This window comes from Caretta caretta, chromosome 2 (assembly GCF_965140235.1).
Source record: "Caretta caretta isolate rCarCar2 chromosome 2, rCarCar1.hap1, whole genome shotgun sequence".
Taxonomy (NCBI): domain Eukaryota; kingdom Metazoa; phylum Chordata; order Testudines; family Cheloniidae; genus Caretta; species Caretta caretta.
The window spans coordinates 223,673,312-223,694,579 of NC_134207.1; the positions used below are offsets into that span (position 1 = coordinate 223,673,312).

Sequence of the window (21,268 nt, forward strand, 5' to 3'; positions counted from 1 at the left end):
ATTGTATTATTCCTGGGCCAGTTATAATTCATTATTCTCTTCTGATTGTCACTTTCCTATTTTATCACTTAGATGTGCATATCTGATATGTCCAGTGAAAAAAAATTGTCTTGTTGTTTTCCTTGAAAGAAAGGCTGCATAGTGTATTGAAAAACATCAGTGGTTTTTTTTTTTTCATTTCAAGGCATGACAAATGTTTTAAAAATTAAAATCAAAGCCTCCTATACAGCCCAGTCCGCAGTGCCTTTCAGAAATGTGTTTGAATTGCACTGTGCTTTTGCTATTTTTCTCTGCTTTTGATTTTACCAACTAATTCCTCAAGCTCATGCAAATATATTTCAAACCCTTGGAGAAGGGCAGTCAAGTGCTTTACAGAAAGAAACATAACTAACTGAGGGTATGTACTTCTATCCCACACTGAGATAACATCATGGTTTGTTAATAACCTGAACAAGTAGTTCATTATCAACACAGATGTGCTGGAGAAAAATAAAAATACATGGATTCTTAGATAATAAGAAAACAAGTGATCCTAAAAAGAAAAATTGCACGGTAAATTTCAGCTGAAACATTAAATTTGAAAGCGTCCATTTTTAGACAACAGATCTACTGACTTAAAATATCTACTATGGGTATAGTTTCTTCAGTAACTCAGTCATCTATTAAAATCTTTTTCCATCTGTTATAAATGCTGTCACTTTCTTTAAGAAGATTTGCTTCCATTGGGAGAGAGATTCAAATGCACAATCACAATTAGACGCCCAAATCCCGTTAATTTCTAGTGTCGGTTAGGAGCCTAACTGCCATTTGTGCCTTTCAAAATCTCCCCCACCAACCATCAAAGGATTTTGAAAATTCATGTTACCCCCGATCACCACAGTCAATGACTCCATGTCCATTGACTTCAGTAGGTGTTGCAGGGGGCCATGGCAGTGAATGTTCTTTCTCCTGCGTAATCTGATTTTAAAATTAAAAATACTTCCAAAGCTTAGATTTTTAATTGCATTTGTTTCTAAACCTGCAGCTAGTGGCAGATTTATGTCACAGCATTCAAAACTGTGGTGTCATTTGTTACGCTATCAATCTGTGAACTCAGTGTAACAGGCTGTAAACTAGTTCTGATTTAACAATTAGAAGAGGGAAGTCAGGACTCAGTTGTGCCCAGACCAGAGTGGGTAGATAAGTATGGTGGGGAAAAGGGCTAAGGAATCTTCCCCACCCACTTCTGCTCCATTTCAGGGGCTGGGCATAACCCCATTAGGGAGCTTAGGCAGTGCTACCTCCTTATGCGCTAACAAGTGGTACTTGCCCAAGACAGGATTATAGCTCGGCTCTCCCAGGACTGCATCAAGCAGTGGGGCTAGCCTGATATGGGGAGGAATGTGTAATACAGCAGAGGAAGGGTGGCAGAGCTGTAATCTGCATCCCCCAGGATCTTTTGGGAGGAAATCTGAATAAGGCACCGCTCCTGCACTGCACACAAGGGCAGGGGTTGGCCTATATGCATCATATTGCAGGACCTGGGTCTGTGTCTGCAACCTCTGCATCATGGGTAGGGCATCTGTTTTTTCTGAGTTTATTAATTTCTTAGGGGGGGGTGTATTTTTAGCAATTTTTGAATTGTATGTAGGTGTCCAAAAATTGGAGGGAGGGGGATGTTCAGGACTTTCTCTTTGCATATATTGTCATGAATAATCTCTTTAATGTTCCTTAGTGTGCTTTAAAGTACTATTGTTTCAAACAGCACTACAGTAAAGTGCACTAGGAAATCTTTAGTGGACACCTGCAGGGTCTACACAGACCAATTCATGCACCCCACATTAATGTGGTTTAGAAGTCACACCTTGGTAGTCCACATTACAGCAATAATGCAAACAGATGGACATCGTACCAAAAGGACTGAAGGTAAAAATGCAAACACATTACAGCTCTATGTAGACAAGCCCTTAGATACCATTTCTGGTGTTTTTTCAGTGTTTATTGGCTAAGTACCAATTTTATTTTCTGTTTGCTTGTTTGTATTGGAGCTTTTGTTGATGTCTGTTGGTTAAAACCTAAGATCAGAAGCCCTAATCATGGGCTCTGACATAAAAGCCACAGTTTTTCCATTAGTGTTTAATATAGAAACCTACATATTCAAAAGTGGCCTTTAACTGGGCATGCCTCTAAATTTTTAAAATTCCAGCTTTATACAATCAGGGCCTGATTTTCAAAGGTGTTGAAAAACTGAAGGTACATGTACTACGCATGTGACTAAATCCCCAAATCAGTTAAGCACTTTAGCGTGTGCTTAAATGCTTTGCTGAATATGAATGGATTGCTGAACTGGGACTTTTGGTTTTGCGGGATAAGGCCCTATATTGGAAGTTCTTTTCAATTGGCGAAAAAGCATCACTTTTCAACAAGAAGGACACCACCAGCAATGGCAGTCAGACATTAAGACTTACATTTGAATGCAATTCAATGTGTAGCAATAATTTTATTTTGCTGCATGAAGAACTCTGTACTGTGCAACAAGTGGACAGTGGAGGAATAGAACAGAGTGGGTTAAGTGTGATCAGTTTTTTAAAATGAATTATCACATTCTTCCTAAATGACTAGGTCTGTTCTGCAACCGAACTTGGGATGGATGGTTGTGCTGGGATGACACACCTGCTGGAAGAGTCACTGCTCAGAATTGTCCAGATTATTTTCCAGACTTTGATCCAACTGGTAGAGTATTTCCTTTCATCTTTTATCTTTAGTAAGGAAGTCTTTGGAGTCTTCATGTTGTTGAAAATTCACATGTTTCTAATGGTTTTTACAGCATTGTGAAATCTCAGAGACTCTTAAATGAAAATGTACCCAGTTCTATAATCATCTCGGGGTGTTTTCTTACTCTTAAGTTATAGCATACATTCATTTCACTTATAGAACATGTTCGTTTGACATCTCTGAAATCAATTGTATGAAAGTTTTGCTGGATAATTTTAATATTTGCCTGCAGTTACAGTTATCCCATTTTAGATACTCTGAGCTGAGCAGCAGATGTTAAGTCTAGTGCTGTTGTCTTCATAAAATAAATATTTCTGGGTATTCCTTTCTACAGTTTCTACTGGCAAAGACAGTTTTACAAAGCCTGTGGAAGAACAGAATCAGAATCAACTTTTATTATACTACAAAGTCCTAGTGCAGATTGTTTGTTGAATTATTCATAGAAATAACTTGTAGCCAAAGAGATTGAGAGAATGTGCGGTTCCAAAACATTTTTGAGAGGTTTCAGTAGAAAATAGAAACATTGATAAATATATAAGTGTGGGGAGATAGCTGATCTAAGCAATGAATGTGTAACTAGGAATTTAGATAAGGGTTCAACTCCACTAATTTGGCATTATTTGAAGGAAGACACAATTTTGTTCTAAATTCTAATGATATTTAACCAGGAGAATTACTTTATGCCTCGTAGTGCTATGGAACTTTGGATAACCCTCCGGCAAAGTGTGCCATTCACGGATTAAAAAATAATGTGAACAAACATTTTATTAGCTGTATAATTCTAAATATTAACAGTCATATATAATGAGGCTTCAGCAATATTTACTCTCGTAAGTATCATTTGAATGTAAATGAATAGACTAATACATACTAAAAAATTAATGCCTTAAATCCCCAGTGCTACTGCCTGGAGCCAGAATTAGTTCTTTATTACATGCAGTGAATTTATTGCACATTTAGAAACATAAGAAATGCCACCCTGGGTCAGACTCAAGGTCCACTGATTATTATTTATTTGTTTATTTGTATTATCATGCTGCATTGGAGCCCCAGTCAGGGACCAAGGCCCAACCTTGTTAGGTGCTGTACAAACACACACAAAAAGACAGTCCCTGACCCAGAGAGTTTACAATCCAAGTCCACGCTGCTGTCTCTGACAGTTGCCAGCATCAGATGTTTTGGAGGAAGGTGTAAGAACCCTGTGCAGGTAGAGCTGAGATAATCTGCCCCCCCCCCCACCCACATTAGGTCTCATCTTGGTCTCTACTCGTTAAAGGTTGGGTTAATCCTGAAGTTCAAGGTTTAATAACCCTTTCAAAATTATTGCAATTAATTATGATAACTCTGGATATTCTTGATATCCATATAACTATCAAACCCCTTTTTGAGTCTTGTTCAGATTTAAGTTTCAATGACTTCTTGGGGTAGTGAGTTCCACAGTTTAACCACACATTGTGTGGAAAAATATTTCCTTTTATTGCTTTTGAATTTCCCACCTTTTAATTTCAGTGAATGTCCCCTTTTTATCAGTCAACAGAAGTTCCCAATCTAGCTTCTCTAGGCAATTCATCGTTTATATTCTTTTTACCATGTCCCCTCTTATTCATCTCCTTTCTAAGGTAAACATGCTAATTTTTTCAATCTCATTTTTAGGGACTGGGATGAAATCCAATATTTTCCTCTTGAAAAAAATCAGCATTTTGGCACAGTTGCCTTGAGAAGAATTTATTCAGAGATTCCAGTCAGGATAGGTGAATGCCTTCTGCCTAATTTTGAACCCCGTTGCACCTCATTGTTTAACCAGTCAGTATACTTAAGCTCATTTCCAGCTGTGCTCCAACTGACTGATTTGGAACTCCATCAGACACAGAATTCCAGAGCTTAAAAGCATAGTTGCAGAATATAAACTTATCTCACATGGTTCATCGCTATTTACACAACAGCCTTCTCCTGTAATTTTAATTATAAATTTAATCTTGTGGGAGGTCTATGTTTTTTGTTGAAGGTGCTTGTCAGAAAGAACAGTTGTCACTTGTTCTTCATTTACATTTTGATATTGCCCCTGTACATAACATTTTAATTTTGAAGTGTAGCTGCTACAGTAATATTTCTATTGTAATCATCTTCAGTAAAAAGAATTCTTCTCCCCCCCCCCCCGCACCCTCCGATTATTATATGGTCAGCAGCTGCAATTTCAATTAGTTTTCCTTTTTGTAATTATCACATTTTCTTAAAAGAAGAACTGTCATGCATCATGAATCCCTTTGATCAAGAAGATTCATTTTTGTGCCACAACCATTAGATTTTCTTTTGACACTTTCCACCCCCAAATACATGCTCCATTTACTAAGAGTCTGCTGTTACCATTGCTTCCATGGTTTTTATGGGAAACCAACAAAAAACAATCCTGTTTCATCTCTATTCCATATGCTCTTGGACTGATAGCAAAAACAGATCTTGGACAGTTTAGAATTCACAAAAGTCTCCCCATAGACATCAACAGTATTTGGATGATTATAGAGTAATACTTTTTCCAGCTCTCAAGCCATCTGTTGCTAGTTTGAAAATCATGCTTTCCCACCTGGTTTGCTGTCTCCACTGTCTTGTTTTGTACTTATGGTCCCTGTTACAACAACATTATTCTATCTAATAGTTTAAACCACTCATATAGACATGGCTACATTCAGTCACAATGAGCAGTACTTTACTCCACGATTTGTCCCTTTGATTTCAGTGGAGCACCTGGCACAATAAGGTACTAATCAACATGAATAAAAGTGGCAGAATTCGGCCAACACTGTTTCAGTGCTATGAAGAAGGATGTTGATAAATTGCAGAGGGCTCAAAGAAAAGCTATGAGAATGATTAAAGGATTAGAAGACCCCCTGTACAGTCATAGACTCAAAGAGCTCAATCTATATAGCTTAACAAAGAGACTGTTAAGGGATGACTTGATTACAAGCTATAAGTATCTACATGGGGAACAATATTTAATAATGGACTCTTCAGTCTAGCTGAGAAAGGTATAACACAATCCAATGGCTGGAAGCTGAAGCTTGACAAATTGAGACTGGCAATAAGGCATACATTTTTAAAGGTGAGAGTAATTCACCATTGGAAAAATTTACCAACGGTTACGGTGGATTCATCACAGATAATTTTTAATTCAAGGTGGGATGTTTTTCTAAAAGATATGCTCTCTGAATTATTTTGGGGAGTTCTATGGTCTGTGTTATAAGGAGGTCACACTAGATGATGACAGTGGTCCCTTCGGACCTAAGTATCTCTGAATTATAGTAATTTTAGTGTCTGTTGTTAGCATAGTGAACAGCTTCTAATTAGTGGGATCTGTTTACAACTACAAGGGGGGAAATCCCTGTTTTGCAATTTTCCTGCTAATCTTACTGCTGTAATGTTCATGGATGACACTTATTGTCTTTCATATTCCACACTTTTCATTTAGCATTTTTCTCTGCTCCTTTGTTAGCTCGTTAGTCTGCATCTTTGTCAATTGCCACTTTTTCCCTGACACAGTGACCAGTTCATCTTCTTTGTTCATCTTCTTTCGGCTCAGCTGGAGTAACTTTCCTCCTATCAGGTACCATAGAATAATTTACAGGTGCTGCACAAGCCAGCATGTGGTCAGAAGTTTGTTTCACAGGTGGCTGCTCTTGACATGAGGAATTAAAAACATATGAGGGAGACAGTAAGTCTTGTGGTGACTAGAATCTTGCAGCTGCTAAGGGAGGGAACTGGAGGGGACAAAAGCACAGGTTGAACTGTACTGATAAATTGTGTTCAGGTTTGAATTGCAAGTAATTACTGGTCAATACAACGCACTAGATTTTCAGATTTTTGTTGAGGAAAAAAGAAGTCTTCCTAGTGAATAACAGTTTTACTGGGAAAAAACAGCAACATAGTCAAATTTTCCTTTCTTTAAGGCTCCAATCCCGCAAACCACTTAAGCATGTGCTTCCCTTTAAGCACATGTGGAATCCCATTGACTTCAAAAAGCATGGTCTTTAGTGCTTTGCTGGATTGGGGCTTCAGGGAGGTTTGCAATGTATCATATAATAAATCACTGACAACTAAGTTACCTCAAGTTCCTTAATTTTCTTCTTGCCTAACATCCATTTGCAGCTTTGAATACTAGGACAAACAATCCAAGAATAAAATATGCTGTGCAGCTTTCTTTTTGGACTTTGCTACTTTCTGCATTCATAATTTGAAAAATGAAATAGGATCTGGTGATCATACATAGTCTGACCATAAGCATTTGGTCATCCGCTTCTGTGTACATTATATACACGAGCTACTCAAATCCAACCTCACAGTGACACTTAACTAGACCCAGCAGGATTCGATTTTTATCGGTAAATGTCGATAAATGTCAGTTTCACCATACACACACAAAATGACAAAAAATATTTCCATCAATATTAACAGAAATGTACAGATTGGTAAAGTAAGAAAAATGCTGTTTGAGAACTTCTTAGAGTTTGATTTAAGGATAAAATTTTGACATGATTTTAACAGTTTGTGATTTAACATTTATAAAGCTTTAGTTTTTTGAATCTCACCATCCGCTGTCATTAGATTATTATTGTCTGACTTTCCGTAATTTCCTGCAACTGTGAAAATTTAAATCAAGAACAATACAAAAAATGCTTAAACCCATAATTTTGCACAAGTGTGGAAAATGTAAATAGATAAAAATTAAAAAATGCTTAAAAATTAACACTGATATTTTCTGTTGAAACTATAAAAAAAAAACCAATGAATTGTGCCAAGCCTACACTTGATGTTGACAGCTAAGGGAAACAGTGTAAAAAACAAATAAGATGAGACTGTACTCTGGAGAGAATGGCCTAGGAACGCACAAAGAGAGCACCAATGTACCCCGGCATTCAGTTGATTATTTTTCTGCCACAGTCTCAGCTCGTGTAAATTGATATAGTTCCATTTGTTTCAGTAAAGCTATGCCAGTTTACAGCAGCTGAGAATGTGCTTCATAGATTTTAAATCCAGAAGGGATCATTATGATCATTTAGTCTGACCAATCTCCTACAGTTTTCTGTATCTCCTTCCCCATGACACTACTCATTTCCTTTGCTCTTTACTGGACATATTTTTTAAAAAAAATATCCAAGCCTCTACAAACTCTTTCAATTCTGCCCTGCTCAGTACAAAATTACTTCTTATTACAATCTCTTTCTCACATGGAACATTTTGTGCAAAATGATAATCCTTGAATACTGCACGCAGTTCTGGTTGCCCCCATCTCAGAAAAGATATATTAGAATTGGGAAAAGTGCAGACAAGGGCAAAAAAATGATTAGGTAGATGGAATAGCTTCCATACAAGGAGAGAATAAAAAGACTGGGACTGTTTAGTTTAAAGAAAAGAGACGACTAAGGGGGGATATGAGAGAGGGCTATAAAAGCAGAAAGGGAATAAGGACATGTTATTTACCCCTTTACGTAACGCAAGAACCAGGGTCCACATAATGAAATGAATAGGCAGCAGGTTTAAAACAAACATAAGGAAGTACTTCTTCACACAATGCACAGTCAACCTGTGGGACTTGTTGCCATGGGATGTTGTGAAGGCCAAGTATAACGGGGTCCAAAAAAAGAATTAGATGAGTTCACGGAGATTAGTTCCATTAATGGCTGTTAGCCAAGATAGCCAAGGGTGCAACCCCATGCTCTGCATGTCCCTAAACCTCTGTCTGCCAGAACTGGGACTGGATGACAAGAGATGGATCACTAGATAATTTCCCTGTTTTCTTCATTCCCTCTGAAGCATCTGGCGCTGGCCACTGTTGGAAGACAACATACTAGCTTAGGTAGACCATTGGTAGGACTCAGTATGGCCATTCTTATGTTCTTACAAAGCAGTCTGTCAGGAAAACATCCTGAGACAAATTGATCATTGTTTCAACTCCACTAACTACAATAGCTGCATTGGCTCATCCCCTATATATTGGAGTAGTGCTTTCTAAAGTGCTGTGGTTTTGGTTGATATTTTTAGGTGCAAATTTTTTATGCATTGGGTCAGATTAGTCCTTTGTGTAATCCTTTTCGAATCAGTGGAGTCAAAACAGGAATGAATGTGGTCTATTATGTAGATCTTTACTATTGGTAACAGAAGTGCTAATAAGGTAAAAGACCAAATATATCACTAGCATAATTGGCTGATGTTAATGGCTTGCACCAGGGAGGAATTTGGCCCAATTTTATCACATAAGTAATACAGCAAACTGCCCGTGCAAAGTACATTATGACATCTATCATTTATAACATGTTGCAAAATTAGTTTTGCGTATTTGAAAAAGTCTTTTTTCTTGACAAGCAGAATATTTTCTCCCTACCCATCTGTAGCAAGACTGCTTCTTTATCCTTTATTAGCTTGTCTGAATTGTACAGAATAGTACACGAGTTGTGTGTATATAAAATTCATCAACTTAATTTGGCTTGGATATCTGCAGGCTGTTTCCCTATTAAAAAATAAAGTTAAAAAATAATATGTTAAAAAAACAAAACCTGCCCTAGCGCTTAGGAAGTCTGTCTGGTTGAAGCAGGCAAGCGTCTCCCAGAACCAAGTGTGTGCTTGCTTATCTTTACAAGCCTGTTTGGACACAAGGTACCATTTGATCATGCATTTTGTTGGTTTTGTTTCTGTCTTTGATTTCGTTTAATAAATCAGTCATTTTTCACTATCAAGATGAGCTCTTGGAGTAAAGTTTAAAAGAGTGCAGCAAAATATCACAAAAAGAAAAGGAGTACTTGTGGCACCTTAGAGACTAACCAATTTATTTGAGCATGAGCTTTCGTGAGCTACAGCTCACTTCATCAGATGCATACCGTGGAAACTGCAGCAGACTTTAAATACACACAGAGAATATGAAACAATACCTCCTCCCACCCCACTGTCCTGCTGGTAATAGCTTATCTAAAGTGATCATCAGGTGGGCCATTTTCAGCACCTGATGATCACTTTAGATAAGCTATTACCAGCAGGACAGTGGGGTGGGAGGAGGTATTGTTTCATATTCTCTGTGTGTATTTAAAGTCTGCTGCAGTTTCCACGGTATGCATCTGATGAAGTGAGCTGTAGCTCACGAAAGCTCATGCTCAAATAAATTGGTTAGTCTCTAAGGTGCCACAAGTACTCCTTTTCTTTTTGCGAATACAGACTAACATGGCTGTTACTCAGAAACCAAAATATCACAGTTACCCCTAATTTATTAGGGCACTGCATCCTCTTATATCAGGCCTCTATTTGGCTTAATGAGTAAAGTTTAAATGCCATATCTATGTTACCGTAGTCCAAATATGGAAGGACAGCCTCAGTTTATATACATTTTGAGGTGACATCATTCTGTTCAGGGTTAAATTTAAAAAAAAAAAATCTATTGTTCCAGTTTAAATCTCTGTCCACTCACCCTCAAGTCCTTCAGGGTCTTTTTTTTTTCCTCCTCTCTCTCCTGTGCACTTCTGTTCCTCTTTTCATCCTGATGGACAGTTATAGTTTTGAATTAATTATTTATTTCCCCAAGGTACATAATATGCTTATATTATATATATTTTGGCTTAGCTTCTCGTGGACTTTTCTGATATTTTTTTTATTATGATGACAACATTGGAGTTGAAGCTTTATATGGGCTTCTGTGTGATATAAACATTTATCTGTTAGTTGAAATATTTTTTCTATAAATAATTTATTGGTGGACGTACATAAATCAGATGCTCTGTAGGGATATCAGCTATTCATCCATCTGTGGGGTGTGTAGAGTCAGTGAGGCAAAGCATGCATCACTTCTATCCAGAGAATGGCAAAAACAATCCAACTACTAGCATTTGCTGACATAAAAGAAAATGTTTAGTTGCAACAATCAAAAAATTTAAAAGCTCACAGAAGTCTGTTATCAGTGGAGTTGATCTAATAGTGAAAAAGCTGATCATTGAATAAAACTATCAAGTTTGTTTCACAGGGACTCATGGGGCAATATATTTGTGACATGAAAATGACTTCTGGCTTACTCTTGAAAATGGTTATGAATCCTAAAAGCTTCATTAATTTTAGCATGAATAATTTTTCATACAAAACTATGTATCTGATTGTTTATTGCTCCTTGTTAACTTGTTTAAAATATTTCAGTGCTCCAGTCCCAGAATATGAATGATGAATAGTCCAAATGAACAGTTCACAATCAAAACGTCATATTTGCAATAATTCATATCATTTGAATGCTCCAAAGACCGCCACTTTTGTTTCCCCCTGTTGATACACAGATATAAATCTTGTCCTTCCATCACACATTATTTTATTATTTTTAAAGCCCTCTGTTACTAGTACTTGTGTTGATTCAAAAAAGAAAAGACTAAGTATCCTGACCTCATAGCCCAATGCCTACTCTAGGACCGCTCTAGTCACATTGCCTTAAAAACAGCCAGCAGAACAGCTCAAAGCAAAGCCTGGGTTAAATGGCCAGTACTTCATTTAAATCCAGAATAGTAGGTTTAAAACAGAAATCAAATATTTTTACTGTGAGAGTCAGTATAGTGGGCATTGGGAAAGAGCACGATGCCCCAGGATGAGGCACCTGATTTATCATATAGGGGTGGGAGGCAACTCATATAAAACTGCTTCAAATGCTAATCTTCCCTAACATGATTACTCTCTATAAATATATCAGAGGGATAAATACCGGAGAGGGAGAGGAATTATTTAAGCTCAGTACCAATGTGGACACAAGAACAAATGTATATAAACTGGCCATCGGGAAGTTTAGACTTGAAATTAGACGAAGGTTTCTAACCATCAGAGGAGTGAAGTTCTGGAATAGCCTTCCAGGGAAAGCAGTGGGGGCAAAAGACCTATCTGGCTTCACGATTAAACTCAATACGTTTATGGAGGAGACGGTATGATGGGATAACATGATTTTGGCAATTAATTGATCTTCAACTATTCATGTCAAATAGGCCCAATGGCCTGTGATGGGATGTTAGATGGGGTGAGATCTGAGTTACTACAGAGAATTCTTTCCTGGGTATCTGGCTGGTGAATCTTGCCCACGTGCTAAGGGTTCAGCTGATCGCCATATTTGGGGTCGGGAAGGAATTTTCCTCCAGGGCAGATTGGAAGAGGCCCTGGGGGTTTTTCGCCTTCCTCTGTAGCATGGGGCATGGGTCATTTGCTGGAGGATTCTCTGCACCTTGAAGTCTTTAAACCATGATTTGAGGACTTCAATAACTCAGACATAGGTGAGAGGTTTATTGCAGGCGTGGGTGGGTGGAGATTCTGTGGCCTTCATTGTGCAGGAGGTCAGACTAGATGATCATAATGGGCCCTTCTGACCTTAATATCTACGAGTCTATGATCCGACTACCACATCTCAGGTTTGTCACAGGCAGATGAGCTCCAAACCCGCTAGCCTGTCACTAATTATTTATAAACCGCCAACATCAGAGAGTGTTGCTAAAGAAAATTGCCCCTTGACTGATGATCTTTGCTCACTGCCTGGGAGTCAAACTTACTAAATGACTTATCGGAAAAAGAGACACACTGATCAACACACTAACATCACACACTGCACTTTCTGATGAGGGAGAGTGAATGAGAGAAATCAGAGGGCAGTAAGGGGATAGAGGAAAAAGCCACCAAACCAGGATCAACGATGTTTTTCTGGGCTAAATGGAAAGTACTAGACAGAAGATTACCCTCTGAACCTCAGAGCACAACTCAGACATCAGAATACAGAGATGGATGTTAGGAATGTTATGATCCATAGCATATCAGCAAAGCTTTATACAGTGTGCAGTACCATAGAATAGTAGGTAAAACTCTGTACATTGTGTTCTGTAGTATAGTAACTGTTAATCTCTATTTATGACTGAAACTCATTCCAGCTTTAGATAATATCTGGCAATGAGTACAATGGGAAAGATGCTATGAATGCAGTCTAAGATTATCTAAGTTAAATTGATGGAAGGCTGAGATAATGTGTACTTTTCCTCTCTGTATTGCCTGTGCACGTACTGATTTTATACAGTAGGCCCCCAGAGCTGTTGATCTGAAACTCGCAGCTATTTCAAGAGTGTTCTTTTTTGAAGCATGTAAAATGTACTATTTCCAAGTCTTCCAACTATTTCTAAATCATGCATGTGTCTGGTCATAGAAGGATAACACGCTCTATATAAATCTTTGTCTTGTCGGTGCATTCACTTGCTTTTTTCATTAGTATGTGGGGAAGGATAAATCTTAAGAATTAAAATAAATCACACAATATCAGAATTCAAGAAGAAAATTAATGCACAGAGTGAACAAAGTATGTATATGTGCAAATATTATTAATCTGTTCTGTAAAACTGTATTGATCGGAAATGTTGCTGATATGGCTATTGATCTAATACAACTACAAAGTTAGACGAGGTGAAAATTAAAATAACTTTTATGTTATTTTAAAAGAGTTCACCTCAGTCCCAGAAAACACCAGCCGTTCACAGCTATGGCCCAAATCTGAGTTCTTGCTCAACCAGGCTTTCCATTGAGTTCCAGGTGAGTGAGGATTGAATATGGATGGCAGGATTTGGCCCAGATGTTGACATGTAATTCTCTGTATAGCGCATTTTTACAAAACAATGCTGGACAGGGGTGCTGGAACAATTTTTATAATGGGGATGCTGAAAGCCATTGAATCAAACTGTGAATCCTATATGTAATGGAAACCACTTCAAGCCAAGGCTATGATGCTGGAGAATCAAGCTGGAGTGCTCAGCACTCAGTAGTTGAGACTATGTACACATGTGGACAGGATCCCTACATGCAGTAAATTAACTAAACAGACACTGCTTGTCACCATTTCAAATGAAACTGAAGGTATGGACTGTTTCCTATAGCGTCTGTCCACCCTAGGTTTTTATAAATCACCAGGATACCTACTTGCTGAAGTTTTTTCACCAGTGGTGTGACCAATCTTAAAATCTCAATGCAGGCAAAACTCCCATTGACTTCAGTGAGTTTGGGGCTTAAAGAGAGAGAGTACAGAATTATCTGTCTCACGCGCATGCGCGCTCACACAAACACTGCCAGCACAGTGACTGCGTAGCCACTACTGTGGCTCATGGGCTGTGACAGAAGACATTATTTGCTTTGTTCCCACTCCCCATTGCTTGTTTTACCCGTGTTTTTAGCCATATAGTTTATCAGCCTACTAGTCCCACCTGTGGCCTCACTGCACTGCCTTGGAGAGAGGAACTCCGTGTTGATCCATAAATTGCAAGGGGTAAAGATTCCCATTTATGGCTTCTCCAGAGTCAGATGCCCCTCACTCCCCTTTCTTGAAGCTCTGCTAACTATTTCAGTCCTTTTGTGCCTGTGTAATGGTGTCAGGCTATTCCCTTAAAGGTCAGGTTTTCAGAAACTCCTTGCACCAACAAACTACATGCAAGCACAGTTGGGCATGAAAACTGAGAATGTGTGAACATACCAGGTTGTGCAAAGACAAGGTATGTGTGTGTTTGTGAATGAGCATCCAGGTGTGCCGGCATTGTTCAGTTAGCAGGTTTTGGCATTGCTCTCACACACAAACAATTTTCAGTTGCCTTTTCGTATTGAGTTATTGCATAATTTATTGCATCTAAATGAAGCTGGGATTTTTGTAATGTTCATGCACTAAAATAGTAACACTTGCATTTTGTTGACAGAAAGGGCTTCAAAATACTGTGATGAAACAGGAAATTGGTTCCGACATCCAGAGAGCAATCGGACTTGGTCCAACTATACACTGTGTAACTCCTTCACCTCTGAAAAATTGAAGGTAGGCTCTGATTAACATTTCAGTATTTTCTGAGACTGATATTGAGCTGGGCCAACAGCACATTATCTGTGATAAATTTATATGATCTAAAGTTTAGCCAGAATATCGCAGATTAGCTGGAGTCTTGACAATGTAAGAGATGATCCAATTACTTGTTGTTTTTTTTTGTGTACTGCCACTAAGGTATATGTTTTTATCAAGTATTTTAAATTATATATTGGCATGTGAATTCTGTGGGGAAAGGAGGTTGCTTCAGAATAAAAGCTTCTTAGATAATTATTATATTTCAGTGGACTATAGCAATCTTAGGCCCTTATCCTGGAAACCCTTGAATTTAATGTGGCTATTCACATGAGCACATTCATTTGTGTCAGTCTTTGCTGAAAGAGCAAACCCCCTGCAAGCCATGAATCAATGTGTTACTGTTGCTCTCTCCAAGAGATCATAGAGACACAGTAGATTCACTGTGCTTTTATGGTATATTGTGCCATGCCGGTTAGGACTTGTTTCTGAGAGATGCTGAGCACCTACAACTCCAATTAATTTCATTAGGAGTTGTGTGTGCTCCACAACAGTCAATTACTTATACTGTAGAACAGACTAGACGTAATTTTTCTGGAAACATTTAGACCTTGATCTTGTAAAGACGTGCACATGTCCGTTTATGCACGGTGAGTAGCTCCATTGAAGTCAGTGGGGCCACTCAGAATATGTAGCGGTAAGCACATGCATAAATCTGCGGGGTGGGAGCACTATTTTGGATCATATACCCACTGTGAATTTGCCAAAAGAAATGGACATGGGTACAGAACATGGGAAAAGCGAATACAGAAAATGGTACAATGATAAATTAAAAAAAAACTTAATTGTATTTTATTTGTATAAAACATTCAACCCAGAATTTTGTGGTCTCTAGCAAATCTATGGGTTGAAATGAATTATCAATGTCCATCAGTACATCAATGAGTTTTGAAATGTTTTTTGCTACTCTGACACTTTTTTTTACTTCGAATATTCATTTATGGTAGGTAAATATGTATTATATGGACCTACTTCAGTGGCTCCTTCTATCCTGTCCATCAACGTGATCATCTGGTGATTTTTTTTCTCATTAAAAAAGCAGTTGGAAAACTAAATTACACAAAGGATTTCTAGTATGGTATAAAACCTTTCACCTATAGGGTACAGAACTAGTTCCAGTTTACCTAGGATGATAGGAACTAAACATTTTTACTATCTGAGTACAGTTTATTACCTTTCTAAAATGAGTTGGTCATCTCTCTCTATTTTATACTAGACAGATATCAACTTTATAGGATCTACTGTCTCCATAACTGACATAGTTAGCCAGATATGGAAAATATCCCATGAAATAGTGACATAACTAAGCCAAGGAAAGGATTAGAGCTGATCAAACATAAGAACTTAGGAATGGCCATACTGAGTCAGACCAAAGGTCCATCTAGTCCAGTATCCTGTCTTCTGACAGTGGCCAATGGCTGGTGCCCCAGAGGGAATGAACAGAACAGGTAATCATCAAGTGTTCAATTCCCTGGTGCCCATTCCCAGCTTCTGGCAAACAAAGGCTAGGGACACTATCCCTGCCCATCCTGGCTAATAGCCATTAATGGACCTATTCTCCATGAATTTATCTAGTTCTTTTTTTGAACCCTGTTATAATCTTGTTATAAGCCTTCAAATATTTACTCTATACATTTCACATTTGTCCCCCTATTTGATAGTATTTTTTAAATTATTTACCCATCCCTAGAGCTGGGCTAATAACTGGATGAAGAATTTGTGATCAATTAATATAACGAATTTTGTAATAATAATTTTAAATGACTATTATTTTTACTTATTTGCCCAGTGCTAGTGAAGCTTCAGTTTAACATTTCATTTGAAGTTACTGTGACAAGCAACTCCAGCTGTTGATGGTATTTCTTCTGGGCTAAATCTTAGCATGACTTAAAAAAAAAAAAAAAAAACAACCCACATTTTCACAAGTAAAAGTCATTGCCCTGCATTCGAGCCCTTTGAAAATAAGTTGATACAAAGACACTGCTCAGCCAGAAAGTCCTACAAAGCTGCATACACTTAACTTTAAACATGTAACAATTCCACTGAAATCAATGGCCCTACTTATGTGAGTAAAGTTAAATATGTGCATAAATTGTCTGCAGGATTAGGATGCTAACCTTGAGGAGAGAATTAAGAATACTGAACCAAAGGTGACACAAAAAGAGACAAGGACCAAGAAATGTGAGGAAAAGCTTTAAAAAATATAAACTTAGGGGTGCTTATCAAAATCAACACGTTTCTGAAATCTGAGTGGAACCCCAGAAAACTTTGATTACAGTAAATAATTTGACTCCTTGGAATTCGAGAAGGAAAAGAGCCAGACCCTCATTTGTTTTTGTTTTCTAAACAGCTACCTAATGTCCGGTTATACTCAGTAACGGACCATTCTACAGTGTATTGGAAAGATCTATTGGACTGATCTGAGATGATTTTTCTTTACCATAAAGAACCATTGGTGTAAAATGTGCTAACCTATGTGTGACACAGACAATTATAGTAACAACTATTATAGTAATAGTAACAACTTGAGGTCCCAAAGGCATTGAATAAAAGGACTGTGAAAACGTCATTTTTCTAGATATGAGCACAATACCGACAGGCAAAAATGTAGTTCTGTTATCTATTAAGCATGCCTTCCAGAAGAAGAATTTTGAACATAATTCAGCTAAAGTGCAGATAAAATACAAAGGAAACTTTTGCATATGTTACGTCTTTCTGTATTTTCCATTTTATTTTTCTGCAGCAGGATCCCATCTCTATAGTTATGCCAAGTTGGCCGCTTACCTTTAATCCATATATTCCTAAACCAAGAGTGTGCTTAATTTATAAACTTCTAACCAGTATATACTGATAATCTCATTAGTATTGGAATAAGAGGTGTTATTTTCTAAGATTACCTTTAACAAAGTGTTCCTTCCAGTTAAGAAATGTTGAAAAAAGTTTCAGAGTAACAGCCATGTTAATCTGTATTCGCAAAAAGAAAAGGAGTACTTGTGGCACCTTAGAGACTAACCAATTTATTTGAGCATGAGCTTTTGTGAGCTACAGCTAACTTCATCGGATGCAGTGAGCTGTAGCTCACGAAAGCTCATGCTCAAATAAATTGGTTAGTCTCTAAGGTGCCACAAGTACTCTTTTTCTTTTTGTTGAAAAAAGTGACCATCAAAAGTATTTCATTTAGTAGCATTCCATACTGAAGACAAAAAGCTATATACAAAGCTTTATAAATCCTAAATGGGAGATGAGATAGAACAAGGTGGAGTTTTTAGGAATACAGAGTTACTAGAACAGTTCAACATATGTCCTGATTTAATAGGAGATACCAAATATTCTATATTTGTAGGATATAGCAGTTCATTAGTCTACACTGCAGAGGCTGTTACAGTTGTGCAGAGACACTATATGATGTATTATTTGACAGTCCAATGCATTCAGATTTACCTTCATTTAATTTTTAGAAATCTGCATTGAACAAACACACAGTATGCTTTTATGGTGTTATCACAAATGTTATTGCTGACTTTGAGGTAATGTGTTTAAAAATGCCTTCATAGCCCTAAAATGAATGTTTGACAGTTTGAACAGGTTTCAGTCTTTCAGGATAAACACACACAAACATACTTGGTACTTTCATTTGTATGTAAATACCCATAGTTCTTTTCCATTTTATAGCTGGTTCATAGCAATCTTGGTGTACAAGAGCAACAACAAATCAAAAAGTTTAGGGATGGTTTCTGTGTGAACTAAGTTCTGGCTATGAAGATGTGCTAACTAGGACATGCATAAAAGCAACAGCATAACTTCAGCAAACAGTCAAGGAACGACAAGGAACATACATGAAAAAATAGTATTCTAATCAGATAGTCAAGAAAGTTACCCTGTCCTCACTACATCCTACCCTCTTCTATGTGGAGTTTCTATCATCACCAGAGCAGCTAGCCTAGCATTTGCACTCTCCACCCATATTGTGGCTGATCACTGTGTAGGAACATAAAGAGGTGGAAGGCTCCTTGCACCCTCACTACTGTGTGTGCAGAAACAGTCAAACTCCAGGTTATACATTCAAATAGGCTTATATACACTGTGGCCACTATACAATACTCTGGTAGGTACCAATAATCTGGCCAATTATATTTACACCCACTTTATGTCCACTAAGATGTCCAGAACTGTGTAAAGTTACTTCAGTGTAAACAAACAAACAAAAAAGACTCCCAGTCCTGCTCCCATTTAAGCCAGTGGCAGCAGGACTTGACACCATAACTGTAAAATGGCAAGAGCATTGAGTAGTTTAAAAAAATACCCCTGTACCGTGAAGAACTAATTTTTCTGCTTTTTTTTTTTAATGAAACTGCAAATTGTGTTCATAACTCCCATAAATTTAGAATCACATGCAGCACGACTAAAGAAAGCTGGGTAATTAGAAGCTAGCTAGATGCTAACTGAAGATGAGTGATCTCAAAGTGTTGTTGAAACACCCCTTCTCCCTCAATTCTTCCCACATTGCCAGAAACACAGGAGGAAAAGGGAGGGCAGTGGGGCAGTGATGAATAGGAAAACAATGCCTGAAATGCTGGTATGGTACTTAAGTATTTTGTGGAGGAGGACATTCCTTTAAAAAGAGTTCATTTAATTATTTAAGACGAAAAAGGGAAACTTCTTGTGTGGAACAAAAGAAGAACTAATGAAGCATCTCCAGACAGAAAGGAAGCCTAGCAGACCAGCTAATAAATGATTTCTCAGAGTATGCTACTAAAATATCAATCCTTTCATTAAAGAAGGTAATAGTGGAGACTTCCCAGCTGCCAGTTTCCAGAAATCATTCTATAGCTCAAGGACACTCAAGGGCTTGGCCAAGAACAAATATGACATTTGAATAATGCAGCATTCTATAGCCAGTGCTGTTGCATGTGATTTTGTTTCAGTAGTAAATTGACAGCAAATGAAACATGAATAAGCCTATTTTATATTTTGGTGATATCGACCAGGTGTCTGTTTTTCCTGCCACTTATAACAGCTTTTGATTGGTGTAACGCCTATTGGCCACGCAGTTTCACTGGATTTACATCAGTCTGAGAGCAGAATTTGTCCCATGGACTTACTTCTTCGTATTGGTGTAAGTGAGAGGAGACTCAGACATGGGAAGTTTAATTAACACAAATTGTTTTTCCAAAGTATTTTTTGAAGAATGTGCCATGTGTTTTGAGTGGCATTTGCAATATGGATCTGATTTTTTGTTCTAATAAATCTAATTGTTTCCCCTTAAAGTTAATTGGAATTTTGCCATTGCCTTTGGGGGCAGAAGCAGACCCTGCTTGTGAAAAAACACTTAATCTCATCTCTTTACTTTTAGTCATGCCTTTTAATGTATTGTGAATGTTTCAGGAGTATCTCAAATAAGCTTCTAAATCAAAATAAATCAAAATTGTTTGGCTGGTTTTGCAAATTCTTGCGCACAATAAGAATTAAATTGCTCCTTGCTAGTTTTTCACGTTTTCTTTTTTTTTTTTTATTCCAGATGGCATTCATACTTTATTATATGGCTATAGTAGGCCATGCTTTGTCTATAACTTCACTGTTGATTTCCCTGGGGATTTTCTTCTATTTCAAGTAAGTGTTTCTTTCAGCTTCTGCTTTTTTTCTTCTCTGACATATTACCAAATGCTAGGAGTGGTTGTGGGAATACAGGGGGACTTGACAGTTATGATCACTTATTATTATTGTTCCTGATAATACGGGAAGAAATTTATATGCCCAGTTCTTGTGCCAAGTAATCTTAAAGTACATGATCGCAGGAGGATCTCTCCAATGTACAGGGATCTTTCAGTAGTGCATATAGCCTGGATCGTATATCACTATCCTCTTTATGGTTGGCATCCGAGGTGTGGCCAGTAGAACGGTGGTGTGACTGGGGATTCATTAGGCCTCACTGATTCACCAGTTGCCTATTGACTCTTTGAGTATGCTGGTAGCTATTGTAATACCAAAGGATCCTACTGGGTTATAATTTGGGGTCCACCATTCTCTGACCTCAGTTGTATAATACTCCTCATCAATTGCTGATCTGGGCCACGGACCAGAAACCCAGTGAACCTGAAACAAATTACATAGGGTGTAATCATCCTCTGAATCCTACTGGAGGTTATAAAGTGAGATCTTGTGGAAGGAGTTTGAAAGGGTCTTGATGTTCATAAAAATATTTGCAACATCTGTATAGCAGCTTAATTAGGACAATAAAATTGTATACTTCACAGTGTAAGTCTGGCATATAGCTTTTTATGAAATATCTCTGTCGAAGTGGCAGAGGTATCTCCCTGGATTCAATTCTGCTTCAGATATATATTCACAATTTCCATTAACTTCAGTGAGAGTAGTATAGGGCTATTGGAGGGCAGAACAGAGCCTGCTGTTTTCAGTAAAGAGAAATGGTAGTCACTAGGGCTGTCAAGTAATTAAAAAAATTAATCGTGATTAATCACACGATTAAAAAAATCCATCATGATTAATCAAGCAATTAATCGCACTGTTACACAATAATAGAATACCATTTATTTAAATATTTTTGGATGTTTTCTACATTTTCAAATATATTGATTTAAATTACAATAC

The 21,268-nt window shown here is 37.6% G+C and overlaps 1 protein-coding gene across 3 annotated transcripts in view; it reads left to right on the top strand.

Annotated features, from left to right (window-relative positions):
• The window catches only part of CALCR (calcitonin receptor), a 270,509-nt gene that overhangs the window by 162,060 nt on the left and 87,181 nt on the right, over nt 1-21,268 (top strand). For all 3 annotated transcript variants that reach the window (XM_075125860.1, XM_075125859.1, XM_048838162.2), the window contains 3 exons: nt 2,602-2,712; nt 14,466-14,578; nt 20,178-20,269. In XM_075125860.1, coding sequence (XP_074981961.1) covers nt 2,602-2,712; nt 14,466-14,578; nt 20,178-20,269 — 316 coding nt within the window. The remainder of the gene's footprint in view (nt 1-2,601; nt 2,713-14,465; nt 14,579-20,177; nt 20,270-21,268) is intronic.